Source organism: Apteryx mantelli, chromosome 6 (genome assembly GCF_036417845.1).
Source record: "Apteryx mantelli isolate bAptMan1 chromosome 6, bAptMan1.hap1, whole genome shotgun sequence".
Taxonomy (NCBI): Eukaryota; Metazoa; Chordata; class Aves; order Apterygiformes; family Apterygidae; genus Apteryx; species Apteryx mantelli.
The window spans coordinates 45,944,004-45,964,837 of NC_089983.1; the positions used below are offsets into that span (position 1 = coordinate 45,944,004).

General features: G+C 40.8%; 1 protein-coding gene across 1 annotated transcript in view; it reads left to right on the forward strand.

Annotated features, from left to right (window-relative positions):
• KYNU (kynureninase) overlaps positions 1-20,125 on the forward strand; it is a 59,153-nt gene extending 39,028 nt beyond the window's left edge. The window contains exons 11-14 of the mRNA XM_067298596.1: positions 13,360-13,412; positions 14,907-14,992; positions 18,125-18,355; positions 19,800-20,125. Of these exons, the coding sequence (XP_067154697.1) occupies positions 13,360-13,412; positions 14,907-14,992; positions 18,125-18,355; positions 19,800-19,952 (523 nt within the window). The 3' untranslated portion in view covers positions 19,953-20,125. The remainder of the gene's footprint in view (positions 1-13,359; positions 13,413-14,906; positions 14,993-18,124; positions 18,356-19,799) is intronic.
• The last annotated feature ends 709 nt before the right edge of the window (positions 20,126-20,834 follow it).

Below are 20,834 nucleotides of genomic sequence, written 5' to 3' on the forward strand. Positions count from 1 at the left end.
AAATTTACCAAACAAATTAGCTATACAGAAATGTGAATGTTTGTAAGTGTGTGGGGTAAAGGTAGTGTGGAAGCTAGGCATTCACACTCGAGTATCCGCAGTTATAATTGTACGGTGAGTTTAACTCTGCTGTCAGCTGGCATAAGGGTTGGGAGGGAAACTTGCTGAGCCCTGAGATAGGGGAAAAGAACAGACCTCGCTGAATCCCTATAATAAAAAGTAAGGCACAGTTTTAAAAGATGAAAGGGAAGTAAATGTATGTAAAGCATCCAGGAGAATAGTAGATAAGCCTTGGCAGAGGATTAAATGAAAATTGTACACAGTCTAGTGTTTAAAATGAAAGGATTTATCAAGACTTAACTTTAGCACAGACTCGCAGCAGGTAGAGTTTAAAAATAAAAAGTTTGTGTGATGTGGAGAAATGCTGCATGTGCTGTATGTCCAAAGAGCATGTCAGCTTTTATTGCAGGATAAAAAAAAGTATCAAAGAACAAAACCCAAAAAGATACCCTGTGCTTCTCAAAGCTAGTATGAAATAGTTATCTTCAAACAAATTCTTTGCAGATGGAGGTGAGAAATCAACCTTTTCTTTTAGATCGGTTTCCTTTTTGACTTATGGTCCCAATGAAAATGCCAGAGCACATATGGGAACCCTTTATAAAGACCTGCATAGTTTTGATCTGTGAACTTTTACACTGGTATAAAATACACAAAAATAAGATATCCAAGGTGCCTGGCATCTCCACTTTCCCCTTTTCCCAGAAGCTCTGCATACCGCAGCTCCAGTGACAGATCCTATTTGCTCAGTATTTTTTATTTTGCAAGTGTCTGCTTGATTCCTTCCAGGCAGGGCTGGTAGCTCCTGTTGAGCCTTCCTCTAGTTATTCTCTTGAAGGAGACACTATGTTATTCCATTCTTCATTAGAGCCACGCAGTCCCCAAACTAAATGGCTGAAGCTTCTGTGAAAATAATGTACCTGTGGAATAGTGTGGTTCTTGTTGGGACAAGAGGATGGTCACAAAAAGGTGGTGAAGGTTGTAGATAGATATAGCATGTATATATATTTATATATATAAAATGTGTGCATATATATAGTAGATATACATATAGTATAGTGTGTGTGTATATATAGTAGATATAAATATCTACCATACTGCAAAGAACTATATTTGCTCTTGGTTAAAATGCTTCGAGGAAAAATAGACCAAGATGGCCAAATTTTCACTGACCTTTACTTTCTTTGGAGTCTACCAGATCTGCATAGCTCAGCTTTTCTGAAAATTATATCAGATCAGAGCACCCTGGCGAAGGAGAGGATCTGCAGAAGCAATATAGAGGGCTTCCAGGAAGCTGCACTGAATGGAGCAAGGTCAAAAGTTAGCGGTCACAGATAAAAGTGTACAAGTTTGCAGAAGGATTTGTCGCTGGTCCTAGCGTACTCGAATTGCTCAGTAATATATCGGTGAGCTATTTGTGGCATGCAATACTTGTCTCTGGAGTGCATAAAGTATCCCATATTAAGGTAAAAATGAACTGTTTCTTTGCCAAGGAGATGAGAGCAATTTAGCTCCTTGAGCTAATTTAAAAACCAAAAGTTAAAACCTCCCCTGGGAAGAGACTGTTTAGGAATAAAGGCATTGGCTAATTAGGCTTAATTGCATTGTCTTGGGACAAGTGATTTATTAGGCCAATCTAGGCCCATGATGGGCCTGCAGGGGTGTGTTCTCAGCTTCACCAACTGAATGGCAAATATCCAAGAGCATCTTTTAACTTTAGAGAGAGTCTTTGAGAGAAGGGAATGGAGGGGAAAAAAAAAAAGTGAGGTTAATGCGCGTTCACCTATTCCCATATCATCTATCCCCATTCTCAACTCTCCAGCTTTTGTGCATCCTTTTATGTCACTCCTATGCCTATGGTTGTCTCCCAGTTCTCTGCCAAGCATTCGCTCCCCCTCTTCCTTCAAATCCTCCTTTATAATTAAGCTATATCTTCAAGCAACCCTGCTTATTTTGTCATGATAAGTAATCCTCTCATTCTCTCCTCTCTGATGGTGTTCCCCTATGTTTTGTCACCTTTGTCTTGGTTAGATTTTGAGGTCTTTGAAACAGGAACTTCATGTCTCCTTGTAAACTCATGGGATTATGTACTAGTAAATTTGTTGTATATTATGTTGTATGACCTAAAAGATAGTGCGCATGTGAAAGTAATGGTTAATGTCCTATTTTCTTTCCTTTTGTGTCCTCCTATGCAGCCCAGACATTTAATTTTAGTTTTGAACACTCAAAACTTAGCATGTGGAAAATCAGAGACATGTTTTCTGTAAAATTTCTCAAATATGTAAAATATTGGTTTTAAAAAGCATGGACTGATTCCTGCTTTTGATGCCTATTATCAAGGCATTCCTTTGCATTTTTAACCTGCAGGCCTGGATTAACCTGTGGGAGGGAAGGAAGAGGCCTGAGAGCATTTGCAGTCACCAGCCATGGTAGCACTGAAGTGGGTGCACAGCTGACCCATTAAGACAATTTTTTTTTTTCCTGTTTCAGTATTGTCCCATACCTCCCTGCCTTTACTTACCTTCTTGTAATCAAAAAGAGGAGGAAGCTCACTAAAGATAAGGAAAGTCTGTACTCGAATTACAACTAAAACCTAGACAAAACCCACGCGTAGAGATAAGCAAGCAAACAAAAACACTTAGCTTCACTGAGTCAGATCTTTCTTCTCTAAAACAGTATTTATAGCATCGGTATGTTTGGTGTAGGCATCCCGAGGACAGATTTGTGGGTTCTGCATATGCTTAAATCTTTGTCCTGTGACTTGCTCTTTCATATGTTCAGACCAGCAGTACCACTTTAAAGCAGGCTTCTTCTCATAGCCTCTTTTTCTTAGTCTGAGGCTGGTCAAAAATTCTTGCAACGTATTTTTTTTCTTTTTCTCTTGTTTTTTTCCTCTCCTCTTTTAAAGAGTTTGATAATGTTACCGAGGCCTTGCAGCTCCAGGAGGTGCCTGGACCTTGTGGCCAGTACCTAGGTCTTATCAGCCTGCCTGATACTGGATGCCTCCAGAAGGCATATGGGGAATTTGTGGGGGAGTACGCTGGCTTACATGACGGGCCAATTCAAATTTCTTGTGCATCTGTCCTTCTGCTTCATGCTGGCAGGACATAAACCATTTAGTCTGCTCTGCCACTGCCTCCTCCTACTCCTACCCTTGGAAAGGTGAGGGCAGCTGGCCTACATTTCTCATGGTCGCAGTTTCCCTGACTGCAGCCTGTAGTTTTTCTCATCAGCTGGTGTAAGACACAGTTGTTTGAATACATGAAAGGCACAACAGGCTTAGCTTGTTGGAAAGGTGAACATAGCCTGGGGGCAATTCTTGCATCCTGGTTAACTAGCAAGGAAGAGATCCCAGGGCTCTCCTCCGAGTCGGTGCAGCTGCGGAGGCTTTTTGCCACTTAAAGACTTACATTGCTAGCTGCATGCCCTTTGTGCCTCAGTTCTTGGCTTTTAAGAGGGAGGTGGTTTTGAAAGCACTTTGCTGCTGCACCTCGGTTGTGCCAATAAGAGAAGGCGATGAGCTCGTTTCCTTCCTGCTGCGTGAGATACCGGAGATCTAACACGAGCCGGTGTTGCACACCTCTGACGAAAGTCACAAACTGAAGAGTTAGCTCCCCTCTTGTACTACTTAATCTCTGCATCTGTGCACCCGCCTCACAAAACCTGATCCAGCCGCTTTCTCTCCTAGGGAGGAAAGAGTTTATGTTCAACAAAAACATTAAGTAAATCTTCTGCCGTTTCCATTATGAGTTCTCTTACCTCTGTTTAGAAATCTGCTGGAACTAATGCAATTTGGCATTTGGGATTTTCCTCTAGATGTTGTCTCATTTTCAGCATTTGATCATTTTTCACTTTTTCCACCTCATTCCCATTTTTGTACTCTCTCTGAGGTTTTCCTTCTAAGATTCTCATTTAAGCATGTGTCCTTTAAACATCAGGTTTGTTATGCACGTGTTAGTTCATTAGTCCATAGTGGGGAATTGTTTCTAATTCTTCAGAACTGAATGTGCTTTCAATGTCCTGGCATGCCTCACAAAACTGCTCCAATCTGAAAGCAGCAGCTGTAGTCCTTTACATTTCCGTGCCCCTAGTACACTTACCTTTTTATTGATTTATGTCCCCGGAGGATATTCTTGTAACTCTCGGCTATCCGTTCAGCTCCAAGTAGCTGGGGTCTTGTACACGGAGCGTGTCCAAGAGCTCGCCCTGCCATGGCCAAATACCTTCCTGCTTTGGCCACAGCCCTGGGATCACGCAGCTTCTTGGAGAGCTTCATGACGCATCCTCATGTCTTCTTGCCTGCTCTGTTTAGAGAAAGGTCCCGAAGTCACCTTTCTGTCATGTTCTCTTGTGAGATGAAATTTCAGCCCTCTTTGGAGGAGGGACTCGAACCCTGAAAGATGCTCGTTTCTGTCCTCTTAATGATTTCTTGTCTTAGAGTTCAGCTCTATAAACTCAGGTTGAGTTCATTTCTCTTTGTGTATCGTTTATTGATAGTAAATGTTTTGAAACACAGCTGGATTCTGTGGTAACTCTGACTCGTAAAACTTTGAATCCAATTAGTTCCAGCCTGTCCACTGACATACATTTTAAAAAAAAAAAAAAAGGTCATCTAATGTGATCCTTTTTTCAGGCAAAGAGCAGAGGTGATAACTCTTGCATTTCAGCTAATAAGGATTCTGGCATGATAAAGGTCTTGCATTAATACTGCAATTGCTGTATTCAAAAACAACGAAAACCTGAGGCAACACAGCTTAAAATTTTTATACTATGGTTCAGTCAGCTATATATATGTATTTAGAAATCTGTCTTGATATCACCCCCTCAAAGATTTATTCAAGAGATTGAGGAGACTGTATAGTTCAGTAAATGCATCATGGTAATCAAAACCATCCAAGTCTCCTTTAAGTCAGAATTCACATTTAAAAGTACCTCTAGGAGGGATTGTTGCTTTTGCTTCTTGTTTAATTTAATCTATTTGAAACAGCCTAGAAAAATTTACTGAATTCTTAATGAATGTAATATGCCTTTTTTTATCACCGTAATATAATTGGGAACTATTCAATAGTTTATAAAGATCAGTGAGAACTTTATTAATATCTCTGTGAGTAAATTGGCTCCCTGCTTGATTTTTAATTTCTGGTGTTAGGCAGAGGATTTGATTTTCTCTTACTAAATGTGCTGGCATACAGTTGGCTGTATTCCCCCTTTTCATATATCTGATATTTGGCTAGTGGAAGTGATATATGAGCACTTTGTGATAATAGTTGTTCATAAGCTGATTTAACAGTTTTGCATTCAACTTCATTAGCCTTAGAGGGGTTGGTTTTTTTGGAAGATCTTTTTCCCAGGATTTAATTTAGGCTCCGGTTTTGTCTGCGGCTTGATCGTAACCTTTCTTTTGCCTGCTCACCGCAAATGAAATCATCATCCATCATCGCAGGCGCATTTGAGGTTTCTCAGAGTGCTGTGCACAGCCATCGTGCAAGCAACTTGTTTCCTGCTGCAGAAGCGAACTCAGTCTCCTCTTGTTTTGACCTGGAGGGGTAATAGGGAGGGACATGCTGAGATTGGTGTATTCCCACCTGTGTTGAGTCTAAAAGACTAACGAGGAGAAAAATCAATTCAAGAAGAACATGTGTAGCCTCTGTCTTCAAATACCCATCAGCTGTAAATCACCTTGTGCTTGATTGACCAAACAGCCAGGTTTTTCACCCAAGGGTGTCTCTAATTGTTGCAACAGTTGCAGTAAATTCTCCCCTGCTGAGAACAGTGATGTCCAGGAGCTGAGAGTGCTGTCCAGTTCCTTTTGGAAAAAGGGTGATGCTGATTACAAAATCCTCTATGTTTGAGTAATTTCATCCATCTCAGTTGCATAGTTAACTATGTGTCAATATTTAGATTATAAAATGTTTTTAGTGATTTTGAACTTTGCTGTTAAAATTTACTGCTAGGCAGAAAGGGAATTTAGCCATTTTTAACTAAGACAAGTCTCAAAATAGAGGAGAAAAACTGTCTCCCTTTAGATGGTACTAAAAATGCAAGCTACTTAACAGAAGAAAAATGTCATGTTATTAGCTTCTAATACAATCATATTACTTTGGTCTTTTGACAAAGTAAAGCCTCATTGATATTAAATATGGAAAGTTACTACTTTCACAGTAGCAACTTTTCATGAGGACTTCAGATTTTTTTTCGCTGAGTTCTAAGAGACCGGTCCATTAATAATGCATGGCATTGCTCACAAGTCACATATGCTTAATAATTAGGAAACATTTGTAATGAGTTGAAAAGGGTAAGGAAGCATCAGGGTATGTGGAAGTCCAAAACTACAGAAGTCTGAAGCTAATAATTACCTGGGCTTCAAAAGCTTTTCAAATTCTCACAACAGATTCTACTTTAAAATTAACCACAGACACTGCACAGAAGAGAATAATGAAATAAGTCCATTAGCATTTGGGATAAAGGATATCCAAGTAGTAGATATAACGGAGAAAAAAACCCAGGGACTTTAAATATAGCTTCTGGCAGTCATGGCAAGGTTTTCTGAAGAAGATAGTGAGAGTTAGGTTTCGAAATATTATAGGCATCTAACAGGGGCTAGCTGCTAACTCCCTTAATCCCCCATGCAAATCCTAGCCAAGCATATAGGCTATGAAGTATGTTCCATAATTGACAGCTTCACAATATACGAAGATTTTTCACTTACACAGGAGGGTTAAAATCTTTGAATTCTGCACTTTGGTGATGAAACTGGGAGTCACTTCTCAATTATTCCTTGTTTTGATTAAACAGACCCCTCATCACCACACCAAATATTGCTTGAAATGTTTCCTTCCTTGCAGCAAGCTGTCAGCAGGGGAGCGCTGGGTCAAGACAGGACGCAGCCGCTGCGCTCGGTATTAGGGAGACCGAGCTGCAGTGTAATCGGGCAGGCCGGGATAGGCATCGTTAGCGGGAGCTCATTTCAACCAAATAGCAGCCCACGTTTCAGGTGGTGCAAATGTGGGACACCGTGGTCCTACCATATGCTTTTTGGTTTTGCTTCAGTAAACTACTGTATGAAGGTAAGTGATGGAAATGCTGATTTTTTTTTTCTTTTATTTTCCTTTCTTAAGTGCCACTTAAGTGACATGTCCCCCCCCCCCAAAAAAAAACAAAAAACAAAAAAACAAAAAAACCCCTGATCTCTAAAACTTTTGAGCCTGAGAGGATAATTCAGGAAAAGGCTGAGGGGAAGAGGGGGGGAAAAAAGAAAACCGTGGCATCAGCCATGGCCTCCCACTCCCCTCTGCCCATCCGTATTGCAAGAAATCCAGTGTAAAATACTCCAAGGAAATCTATTTTTCTATTCCTACATGGTCCTCATTACTAAGTATGTGAAAACATGGTAATGAATATATTTTCACCACTCACCAGAGAGTTAGGGCAGTACTCAGCATCATTTCTGGAGATGAGAGCTTGAGGCACAGAAAAACTAAATGATTCATCCATGATCAGGCAAGTCTGTGATAGCAAAGAAAATTGAAACTCCTTCTCAAACCCCAGTCAGTGAGCCAAAAATATGCTATGTAAAGTAATGAACAGCGTGTTTTTTGCTCGGTTTAGAAGGCTTGATTTTTTTCTATTTATTCTAAATTTTGGCATTGAATCCAGAGGAGCACGATTGTGCCCTTGGACTTGCAATATACATATATCTATATGCATATATGTATACACACAAATATATTAAAAAATGCAATAAAATTAATGCAGAATAGAATGGACAGACTGTGCCTTGACTATCGAGCCTGGACATCGCGTCTGTCTTCAAAGTCTGCTTGAAGCCCTAGCAGACCATGTGCACTCACAAATACCGGATTTGTGCAAGTCAGAGGTGTGTGGGCTGGTTTTTCATGAGCTTCGTGCTGCTGAGTTAGATGTATGAGCGCGCTGGACTCTGCAGGAGTGAGACAGAAGTGGCTGCCTGACTCTTCTCCTCCCCTCACCTGCTCCTTGTCCTTCCTTACCGGTTGCAGCCCCTTGGGTTTGTCTGACGCTGGTTTGGCCCAGTCAGTCCATACTTGTGTATCTATAGTTTGTGACACACACGTGGGTGCTCTCTTCCCTCTTACGAGTATTAGATTAGGTTTTCTAAACTCTGCTTATGGGACAAGTACAGATACTGTATACTTGATGCTCCAGAAGGCATGTGGGTAAGTGAAGTGGCTGCCCAGATTTTTTATGTTAACACAATGAGAATGAACATCAGTCTGTTGTTGAGTTACTGGAAACCTTATGGGCCCTTCTGGGGGAGGAAGACTGTGGAAATGAAGAAATGTAACGGTCTACTTCGAATAGGTTTTAGTAAAGAAAAGCCTAGCTGACAGATGCAAATGTAGAGAAGAGCAGACTGACAAAAATCAGCAGAGTTCTGAAAACTTTCTGGAAATGATGCTGGAAATTTGAGCTGTTTGTAAATGTGAGCAAGAGTCAGATGGCTTTGGGAGGGTGATACAAGAGTTTGTTTATATCTTTGGCTTCTGGGACTGATTTTCACCTGAATACAGCAGCATTAGGGGGTGTTCCTGCTAAAGACCTGAGCCCCAGCTGCTTTTTAATGTCTATGTTGCACTATGTGGAGCTCCAGGACGCTGCTCAAGATTTAGAACTAAATTTTTTTGTGTGTTAGAGACTCATATATGGATGTAAGTCATATTAAGGAATACTTTTGCATTTTGGGAGTTGGTTATAACATTGGTTTCTCGGGGTTTCTCTTTTTTTAACCAAGCCTTCTGAAGCATTGAAAGCTGGGCAAACCTGGACTCAGGATCTGGCATTAGTGGTCTGGTACCATCATGTTCTCTTAGGTAGCAGGATGATGCTTAAACATGATCAAATCACCATGACTGAGGTCAGATACAGCTTGTCCCTAACCTCAGACAGGTTTTTCTTCTATTTTGGCAGTCTAATTGTTAAGGCCTTGTGGGTTATTTGTTTAACACGTTCCCTGCTAATGGAGGGATACTGGAGACACAGTTAACCTCTGCCTGTATCACAGTGTAGTGTGCCTCTTGGTCGTCTTTTATAGGTCTTAAGGATATTGTGAGCCCTAAACATATGGAATCAATGTATTATAGACCCTTTTAAACTAGTCATTTATGTCATGGATGTCTGGGATTGCAGGAAACTGAGCTTAATGATTATGATTAGCCCTTCCATTCTCTCTTTCTGTGTTAAGTTGCCTTTGCAGACATGGCATATCTATGCCAGTTCCTTGGAATAAACTTTCTTTTGTGTTTTCCAGTATTGCTAGGTACTGTCTTGTGAAAGTCTCTTTATGGGAGAAAGGGTCTGAAACTCCTCAGCCATAAAGCTGTGAGTTTCCTTCTAAAGACAGGTGCAGGGAAAAGTATCTTACTACTTCCCTAATACCGGTTCCCTCTTCTTACTCATAGCTAAAATAGTAGGATGCACAATTAAAACCTTGCCAACACGTGGAAGTTCTTGCAAACTGCCCTTCAGAACTGCCTGTATATGATTTAGCTTAATCCGTAGTTTCATGTACGTAGCGTGGTTTGCTGGTATACGCTCCTAATACAGATATCATTTAAGAAAGACATAGGAAATTTCTCGATAGAATTGTGACCTGATTGCTGAGGGGAGACACACTGCTCCACGCACAGTGTGGCTGGCAACTTTAACATAAAGTATTGCTCACTTCACACTGCATTCCTGCTGTAGCTTTCCGACATGCTTTCTCGTGGACAGAAAATGATTCTCGCCCAATATAATGACAAGATGCCTGGAACGAATTCCCCTGGATTGGAAAAATCAGGCTGCATTAATATTTCCCTGTTTTCTCTATCACTGCTCAAGAGTTTCTTTCTTTCCAAGAAGGGAAATGAGACCCAGGTTGCTTCAGGCTGTAAATTATAAATGAGTAGCATGATTGTAACTCGAAGCAAAGGTCAAAGGTTTTTTTTTGTATTTTTCCTGTGTTATTTAACTGGATCTTCTTTGCCTACACTGTGCATACATCATCATCATTAGAGCCCATGCTTTTGCATCATTAATGCAACTGCAAATGAGATGGCTCAAGTTATGAACCACCAGTGCTTCACACTAACGCATACAGATATGAAGGGGGAAAATGAGCTAAATAAAAACACTTATTGAAGGAATTGTTCCCTGGTGTAAATGTGCTTAAAAGGAGGAGGACTATATTAGAGGACAGTGTTCCTTTCTGGAAGCATTTTCTGACTCAGCAAATCTCTGCTTATTGATTTGTAAAATAAGTGAAAATTTGGGGATAAATTAAGGAATTTGAAAAGCTTTCATGCCTATTTGTCATGAAATCAAGCAGGTAATAGCTTGCTTTAAATTGTATGTTGCACATTTAAAAACTAATTCTGTGTACACTTTGGAAGGTTACAAAATTCTCTGGGAAGTCCTCATTGCTATCAGAACATGAGGATGTGGGTTTTGTTTGAGTGATGAAAGAGAATATCTCACCTTCCATTTTAGAAGTTATTCATGAACTGGGCTTTATCTGCAATGAGAAAGTTTTAACTCTAGAGTCCAGTTACATACAAGCTTAAGGTGTTTTTAAATACAAAAACATCAAATACGACTGTTCAGATTCTCCTATATTATGCATTTTGCAAAGATTATGGCTTGAAATTCAAAATCGATTTAGATCTTGGTGCCTTTGTTTTTGAAGCAAGAATAGTCAAAATGGCAACTGCACTTCAAAATACCCATTTTGCATGCAGAGTAACAACTCTTTAATACAAAATTTTACTGCAGCATCTTAATGTGCAGTTTTATTGCCTATTATTTTTAGCAAGCATTTATAAAGCCTTATGTTTAGGGTTTAACACCTTAGCTATTTCCCATCAAAACAGGCTGAAATTTGGCATAGCAGTGGCAACCCTCATTTCAAATTTTTCACAGAAAATTGTAAACAGCAAATTGCTAATTTGTAAAGATTTTTGTTAATTTCAACACTTTGGAGCCTGTCATCTTAAATGTTTAATAATATGACATCCATATGGACCATTAGATCAATGAGGCAGCTCTGGTCCTAAACCATCAAAGTGCACATCCTGTAGTGACACTTCTGAAGTTCTAGAACAGCCAAAAAAAAAAAAAAAAAGCAAATTGTCAAAGTTATGGTAGGAAAGGGCAAGACAGCTAGAACTGTCTTTAAAAAAAACCCCCTTCATTCTGTCATTTTGGAAAAGTTCTGAAATTTCAGTTCCCAAGTTCCAAACATGGCACTGCAGCAGAGGTCTGGTTTTAAGCTAGTTTCAGAGTTAATAAGTTTTGAGCTTTTGAGACACAACCAGAGTTGACTTTAGGATATGGTCCAAATAGTACATATTATTGTTTCTCCTCACTACAGAATATTAGTCCACATGCTACATTTCACACTGGGTTTTTGCTGGGCAAAACTTTTGGACTTCATGGAATTTGTGTGCCATTGACATCAGTAGGATGTTGTAGTAATATACAGTAATTCAGGGTTTATGGCAAAATATTCTATAGGTATTATACAGTAATACTAAATAGCTGGAATATCTTTTATGATTCAAAGCATCTGTAATGGAGTCACATGTGCAGAACCTGTAGTATATTTTATGTGGGGAATATTCATTTTGGCAATGTAATATCTCATTTGAAATGAATATGTATTGCACTATTGATTTTCATGGGTCTTAGAAGAGTAGAAACATCATGCAGCAATAAAAAACTCGGTGCTTTTTCTGTATGCACCATGTTTAGATGCAGCTCAGAGCTTTTCGTAGAAGTAAACATAAAACCTATGTTGTTGTACAGAAATACCAAGTACTCTATTTTGCACTATGCACGATAAGACTATATAAGTCTATAACAAGGCTTTAACTCAAATGCGGTCTTCATACTACAGAGTTAAGTTCCTCTAAGCGTAGTGCAGAGAAGTGTTCCTGCTTTAGACAGAGGCTGTTCTTCTTTTTCTTTGTTCCTCTCCAAGAAGGCTGATCTACCTCTTTTTTACTCTTAGCTTTTACTCTTAGATTGTTTTTTTTACTACTACAAATTTTGAACATTGCTAGGCTTTATCCCCACCACCTCTGCTACCTGGCATAGAGAAAACGGAGCAAAGCCTTGAAAGAAACGCTCTTTATACCTCCATCTCCAGAGACCTCAGGAAGGAGTCTTTGGCCATGTTTTCCTATGTGTCATAACAATGTGAGGATTGAAACATGGGGCAAAAAATGGCATTTTTAGGGTAGGAATGGAGGCAGGCTGTGGTTCTCTCCTTTCTGCTGCTCTCTGGTACTCTTTGTATCTTGCGGCGCCCAGACACCGGGTGCGATCCAGCTGCTTTGGGAGATGGGAGCAAAGTCCCCAGCCCCGACTCCGCTCCTGGGATCCGACCCATCCACCTCTTGTCCAGAAGGGTTAATGCCACTGCAATACTTTGTGGTATCTCAGTCCATAAAGGATTCAAATAGCATCCCATCCACTACCAGAAACTTATTTCTCTATTTCCCAACATGTGTCTGCATGGATTGGAAACCTGTTTATAGCAGTGTCCTTGAGAAGGTTTCCCTTCAAGTTTGGAAACAGTAATAATGTAATGTCATCTTAATTAAAATGCTTGGATAAATGATTTTCAAAGTAACAGACCTTTACTTTTTTTTTTTTTCTTGGAGATGATCTGAAAAATCTGATCTTTGGAGTAAATTGTTTTGGATTTAATTTTGAAGGATCTTTTCTGAATAGTAATCTCAGTTTCAGGAGAAAAACAATTTACTCCAGAATTCACATCCTTGTCTCACAGCAAGGAAAAGACAAAGCCAGCACAATCTTTGTTCTAGGACCCTGTTGCCCATCTACTGTTTTCACTAATTCCTTTGCTTTGTGAAATTAAGTTTGACATTTATAACACCTTTTGGCTTTCAATATTCATCAAACTAACTTTAGGAGAGTGGAATTTAATGCTTAGGAACAAAAGACTGGAAGTATTTATGTTCTATTTTTCATTTTGCAAAATGAATTCAGACAAAATGGATATTGTTAGAAATCAATAGTCAATTGAAAAATGTAACACATTTTATTCTGAGTTGTTAAAGAGAAATTTCAAAACAGTAAAAATTAAGTTGTTAATGCTAGCTATTTATAGAATTTATTGCCTTTATATGCCATTGTTATATTAGAAAAGTATATAGTTCTCAGTATCTAAATCTTATTTATATTTTTCTTAACTCTTAAATGCAAGTTAAAACATATCAAAGCAAGGTTGTTTTTCACTTACTTTCTTTTGACCAATTTTAGGCTAATTGGCTGGTGGGGTCATGAATTCAAAACAAGATTCCTCATGGAAAACAGTATGTATTTTTATACTTTCAGTTTTACCTCCTATGATGCATTTTTATATAACCAGCATCACTTTTACAGTAGTTTAAGTAGAAAAGAGAGAACTTTGCATCTCACCTGTGTCAAAGGTATTAAACTAAACTCATCCCAAATATGTAACACAATGGAGTCAAAGTAATATAGAAATAAATTTGATCTCTAGGCATACTGATCTCGTTACCTGCTTCCAGACATTTTGCTTAAAAACACCAAAACCCCTTCAAAATGCAGATGTAGACTATGGAAGAAAGTTTGAAAGGATCTCAGTGAATTCAATTCGTAAGACGCTGAGGAGCGAGGGTCTGCTATCATTCGTGTTGGCTAATATATTACTTTAGGATTAGTTCCACGGGAATTAATGAGAAATGATATGAATAAAGGTAAGGCAATCTGACATAAGTGATGAAACATCAGGAATGTTTCAGTATCTCCAAATCCCCTGCACTAGCAATGGATGGAGCATGAGACAAAACCAAACCTGCTCCAAAAGAAGCTGAAAGTTTCTTGCCCCAAAGCGTGGTGAAATGAGGTTTCCTTTCTACATCTGCCACCTAGACTTTTCTGCAGCTCCGTTTTAAAGCACTGCAGAGAAACTGTTCTGAAGGATCACGAGAAAGGAGCTTTGCATTTTTGTTTTTTTTTGGGGGGAGGGAGGCGGTTCTGGGTTTGACTGCAGAGTGCATCTCTAATAGCCTCCACCTGGTCTTTTTCTTCTGACCAAATGTAAGTCAGTGGCATTATGAAAAGCCGGCAGGAGACACAAATTACCTTGAAATACTGTTAGAAGAAGAAACTTGTTTTATATTCATTTCCATGGAGAGTCGATAGGGAGAAGCTGGGCAATAATCATTATAAAATTAGCTGGGCTGCTGTGCGTGAAGACCTTCTCCCTTGCAACGTCCTCCTGCTCAGGTGCTGGGGCATAAAATATAAATAACGACACAGAACGTACAGTGAGGCTTTATGCCTTTATTAAAGAGGTTTTGTGAGATTTCACAGCCGAAAGTCTATGTAACTTCTATACGTGGCCTGAAGCTACGCTTATCCGCATATGTGGTCTCCCACGTGTCTCGTCAGTTTAATAAAGTTAAGGAACATGATTCCCTAATCGTGCGCTCTGGCTTCACATGAGTGTGCCTCTGCTGACTTGGAGTTTCTCTGGTTTATGCCAGTGTTAAAAGAGATTCAAGTGTAAAGGTGGTTTTAACACACACCATTTAAACAAATTAATTGCAGTTCTCTAGTTCCCATGAAGCAGCTAATGAGATCTTCTGCTGGATAAAATTGGGCTTCTCTGGAAGTTAAAAGTATTAGCTGTGAATAGATTACTATTTCCTTTTAATGACTGATTCCTAAAGGCCATGTTAGTGATATATTTTATTGCATGAGGGTAGACTTCAAGATAAGGTCCAATAGATTAAGAGTAAAAATTCAAAAACATTAATATCTGTTACTCATTTTTCCAGAATTGCAACTAAGTGAAGGAATTAATGGCTTTCGGTTATCGAATCCTCCAATTTTACTGGTCTGTGCTCTGCAAGCTAGTTTGGAGGTAAGTAACTGCTTTACTTTAACCCTGAATATAAGAGGATAACAGTGTTAAAAGAATGTTGTGGGGGTTTTTTGCTGTCTTTCTTAAAAATGCCAGAAAAGGTTAAAAAAAAAAAAAGGAAGGGGAGGGGGGAGAGAGAAACCTTGAGACAAAAAGCCCTTTTATATCATGCCCATTCTTGACTGTTCTCACAGACTTTGCTGTCGGATTCAGTACAGGTGAGGTTTGCTCCTCCAGCTTTTAGACAGGCGCCAACGCTAGAACTACGTTTCTCCAGGCTTTTTGGGTGCAAATGGCAGCTTTCTCTATACAGATGTTCAGAGCTTGCCTCGATGTAGTTACGGGAAGGATGAGGCTGGAGAAGATCCTAGGAAGCACTCGCGGAGCTCTGAGAGGCTGCATCCAGAGCTGCTTCAACATATATTTCCCTGGACAAAACCTAATTGCCTTCTTTATGGAAAAAAGGCAAAAAAAAGGCTGCTCAATGTCATGCAGCTTAAATTGAGCGAGCGGCTCTGGGAACACGTCATCCGTTGTATCTGCTTTTATTACAAACAGAGCAGGCAGAAACCGCCCGCGATCGCTCCCTAAAAGGGGGAATTCGTGAGCGCGGTGTCGTTCCGGGCTGGTTTTCTTCTCGCCGCTTTATTGGTTTTATTTATTAGCGCGGGGAGGGCTGTCCCAGCGCAGGGAGCTGCGCGTCCATCCGGGCGGCTCGCCCCCGCAACGCCGGGCGCCGGGTCTTTGCGGATGGGAAGGGGGGTTTTGCATGGATTTCTCTGTAGCACTAGATTATCGTTTTTCCTAACCTGCTTTGCAAGTCAGCCCGGGTTGCCAAGGTTTTGCCACCAGCGTAAGTGGGACAGATTTATTTCTAATAGCAGTTTGTTAACTATAGCGTAATGGTAAGGCTGATGCTGGAATAAAGGGCGATTTCTATGCACTGCACATTCCTACTTTTATTTACTAAAAATGCAGCATCTTAAGCAAACAAAGTCAGAAAATTGCGGATTACACTTTCTCCAGCTCATGCGCAGAGCTGAAGGGCTGCAAAGGGCAGCGCAGTGCTGCCTGTTCTGCCTGACAGTTCATTTCGTCAGCCCTTAAACATCCAATTTTTATTTTTATCCAGTTTTTAAACTGTGCGCGACCTTCGGGACGAGGGGGAAGCTGCTGTGCTCTGGCCCAGCCTGCCAGTGCTGCGGTCGGCACGGGCGGGTGTCCTTTCGCCTGCCGCCGTGAGCCGTGAGCAGCGGGGCTGCGCCGTCCCCGCTGCCAGGGTTTCCCGGCGCCGATTGCTCGAATGCAGTGGGAAACACGATAGTTTTTGTCTGGCAAGAGACGGCTGGTGAAATTGCCGGGACCCATTAAGCAGGAGGCAACATTTGCAGTGGAAACGGTGAAAGCTGCGGGCGTTAATGCGCTTTATTCCTCAATAGCGCTTAAAGGGACTGTTATGGCAGGAGCTGCTCCCTTTTATAGGTGGGAAAAAAGATGCAGTGCTCTAAAACCACATTTAAAAAAAAACTTTTTCTAAAATTTCACCCCGGAGGCTAAATATTCCTTGCACGAAGCCTGAGCAAACAGCTCTTTGCACGCAGCCGAAGCAGAGCCAGCCCTCGTGTCGCGGCAAAGCCCGTCGCAGGAGGAGGCAGGGCTCCGCTTTGCCTCCCGCAGCGCGGTGAATAGTTGCGGGTGCGCGATGCCTGCCTGCACCCAAGGAAACGCTTCTCGGCGCGCGGTGACCTGCGCCAGCGGTGACGGCTCGAAACGTGACGCCCGTCTGCGAGCAGCCCCAGTTTGCTGCCCAGAAACACAGAAAAGGAATCCAGCGGCTTTGGGTTTTGTGCAGCCCTTTGTGGTGGCGATGGCACCGTGGGATAAGCGGGAGAGTCTGCAAAAAAGCGCTTTCCAGATGCTGCTGGAAACCAGGGTTTGGCGTAAATCAAGTAGGACTGCTCAGTTACTGCTTTATGGGCTTTTTCGGGTCTTGATCTATGTAAACTTAGAAGTGTTGCTCCGAAGTTTCTCCTGCGGTGCGGAGCGGTGATTTCCCGAGGAGGAGGGTTGTGGATTTGTGTACAGGACCCCTGGTTTTGCAGCCGCCGTCGGTGGAGGCAGAAGCGTCTATGCGCGGCTATGTTACGTTTCTGTGCCGGACGCTGATGCGAAGGGACGGCCGGGTACTTAGCTGTCTAGATCTTGTTGTTTTCCCCTGCAGCTGATTACACGGGAAGAAAAAAACGGAGGCTTTGGGTGAGGCAGGGGCTGATAGTTCCCAGGGGGGCGTTTTCCCGCGTTTCCTGTAGCTGAGCCCTTCCCTGAGCACGGTTGGGGGGAGCAGACGCTGCCTGGCCTTCCCCTCGTTCCCACGCTGTTTTGCCATGTTTTTTGTTCTTGCTAATGCAGCAAAGCAGGGCTTCTAGGCGATTGCTTTTACATGTTGCATCGTAGTTCGAGTTTTTTGTAGCTGTATAAGAGCAGAAGAGCTGTTAAGTCAAACCTGAACAAGTATTTTTTCCTTTATTTGGATGAGCAGAGAGCCTGAAACCCTGCCTGCACAGAACTCAACACCTGCAATGTCAATACGTTAATTTAGTTCTTCTGTTTTTAAAGGCAACAGTTTGCGCTTCAGTCGGGATGTTTCAGTCCTAACCCTTGACTTGTGTTACTTGAGGCAGGAAAAACTTGTATGCGATTGAGTTTTACTCAGCACAGTTTCATCTGCAGAGAATTTGGGGATCCTCTTCGGATATGCTGCTGAGTGCGCCCTTAGCAAACCGCTTTTGTGTGCAAATTCATGTATGCAGGTATGGATGCGTGTAAAACTATTTGACAGTAGACAGGGATGTCTTTCATTATGCAAAGTAATAACATCATCCTCTGTTCTCAAAAGCCCAGTTCTGCTGTGTATATGTATAATGTGTATCAGATATTATCACTGAAATCGGGCAGCATAATGCATATGGAGAAATCTGCTACCTAGCAAAGTAAGAACGACAGGGTTTGGTGCCCATGTTACCAAAGTGATTTACATTATTAGAAAGGCCAGAAATGGCCTTAGCCGCCTTCGACTTCTTTTTGTGTTTTGTGGCAATGCATTATCATTCTAACGATTTTAAATCATTATAGGTTTTTGGTCAAGCCACAATGAAAGCACTGAGAAGGAAATCCATTCTACTTACTGGTTACTTGGAATACCTGATAAAACTTCACTACAGTGAGGATAAAACAAATCCAGAGAAGCCTTTTGTTAAAATAATCACCCCACCTCAGATTGAGCAAAGAGGATGTCAACTCACACTATTTTTTTCCCTTCCGATCAAATCCGTATTTAAAGAGCTGGAGAAGAGAGGAGTAGCTGTGAGTAAATCAAACTTCACCTTCTTATGCACTGTTTTGAGAAGCTATCCTGTACCAAAGTAATCATTTTGTTTTTCTTCCTGTATATGTAATATAATATATTATATTCCTCTATATCTTATTCTTGTATTCTCATATAAGGCCAAGAAAAACTTCAAGTAACTTCAGCAGGTTTCAGAGCAATCTTGCAGAAGATAAACTTCTCACTTATAATAAAAGAGAGGATTTACTCAGATGATGGAAATGTGATTTCTTCATGTGCAAACCTAGAACCAGATCATTTTGCAGATCTAGAAACGTTTAGGTCATTTCAGTAATTGCCACGTGCATGCAAATCTCTTTCAGCATACAGATATATTTCAGCCTACATGGAACCATTGCATTTTCTTGGAGTCGAGACTGGTGTCGGCATACTGCAAGGACACCCCTGCCCAACTTGAGAATAGACAGCAATTTTTGCCATTTCAAGAATTGCCCTCTAACAGTCAGTAATGAGCCAAGCTGAGGCTGCACTTGCCACCCTAAATGCCAAAATTCGGATACCCACAGCCTTGCGCTAATAAGAAGCTCTGAACCCGAATCCGTCCCTTTCATGATCTGCAAATGGCCGAAACCTTGTTCTTCGCAAGGCGCCGAGGTGGAGAAATTAAGAAGCTGTCATTTCCTTAGAGATGTGTTTTAGCACTCAGAAAAAGAGGCCACTGGAAGATAATGACATGTAATGACATGGCTACCAGCGAGCGCTACTCGGAAGGAATAAAAGCTAAATTTAAGGCTATACATTTGGTGATTTAGAAGTGCTGGGAGGTGAGGCTGATAGCGTAATGCCATATAAATGATATACGAGTTTTATTTCTGCTGGTGACTTGTGTTCCCAAAGGGCAGCTCTTATAGGCTAAATATGCTTATGTTTTGGTGCTGCCAGGGAATTCCAGGAACCGCTGCTTTTAAGAGGGCATAGGGCCTCGTACTGTTGGCTTGTCTTTGCGATACAGTAATATGTTTCACGTTTGAGAGATTATTATATTCAGCAAAATGTGTAAATTTGCAGAGGGGAAAAAAAAATGACTGCAAGTCCTGTGACGTTACTTGTACCTTGAGTACAAGAGACTTACCATACTGGCGTGTTTCTATTTTGTGGTGGCTTTTTTGTCGTCTGTGAGGCTCCAACTACAGGTTGCTCTAGGCGCTGAGGCATAAATTCAGCACAGCTGGCAGGATCGCACAGCCTGGCTAACGCTCCCAGAGAGTTTCTTGGGGGTCCCAGAGTTATGACCCATGGCCGCGCAAATGCTCTTCCGCCTCTGTCTAGTCAGTCCTCCTTCCTTGGGGTAGTTCTACTTAAGACAAGGTTGGCATGCCTTAAAAAAGAAATAAAACAACTGTCTGACAAATAAATGTGAAGTGACCTTAATTTACGAAGCACTCCCTTTCTGTTTTGCAGTGTGACATGCGAGAACCAAACGCGCTCCGCGTTGCCCCGGTTCCTCTCTACAATTCTTTCCGTGATGTGCACAGATTTATTGAAATCCTGGGATCCGCAATTACTGCTTCAAAACAAACAGCAAACAATACTGCGCTATCTGCTCCTTATTGATGGCTCGGCTGCATCTTTTAATCTATTTTTGACTAAGACGCATTTATCCCACTGAGCGATTCTTTGCTTCTAGTAGACTAAGCTATATCCCATGCAATTTGCAAAAAAATGACTGTCCTTGAGTAGTTATTTACAACAGACATAGTTTTATTAAAGCTCGTATTTCCACTCTGCTTTGACTTTGACTTCATGAATTAGTATGCTTTGTATATTTTAATGGGGCTTTTCTTAAACGTTTTATGTAGTTTTATTACATTAGCTTTGAGAAGCATGGAAGAATTCCTATCAGCTACAACAGGAATGAAAAAAAATCCCCTCTTCATTAGAAAAATGATGCATAACAAAAAATGGAAAATAGACAAATCTCTAACTTAGTTAAAAAATACAGTCCAATTTACATTTTTAATTTATCAGTTCTATTTAAAGCAAGTAAATGGTATACTATACTTGAAGAGTGAAAGTTGAGCAATTAGTTGTCAAAAGACTGTTAACTGTGGCATACCGAATCTTTCAAAGGCCTCAATGTTTTGAAATTCTGGTTTAATTAATATCTAATTGATGAATGAATTTAGTGTGGACATCGCCTTTGGTAGGTAGGTGTGATACAGTTGGCTAAAACATGAAGTTTTATATTTATCTTATATTTCTGGGTGTGATCTAAAAGATGATACGCTTGAGAAAGCTGAGAGAGATTTTAAGCCTGTTCATGAAAACCAGCGTTAAGGGCTATAGGAGCATTTACTGTGACTTTAAGGCTTGTTTCAGATTAGGTGAAATGAACTATGAATTGTTTAAGCTACAGCAAAACATCTTATTGTTACCTTACAGTATGGCCCAAACTTTAGAGATTTGCATCAGACAGCCGAGTGCAATAATGAAAGA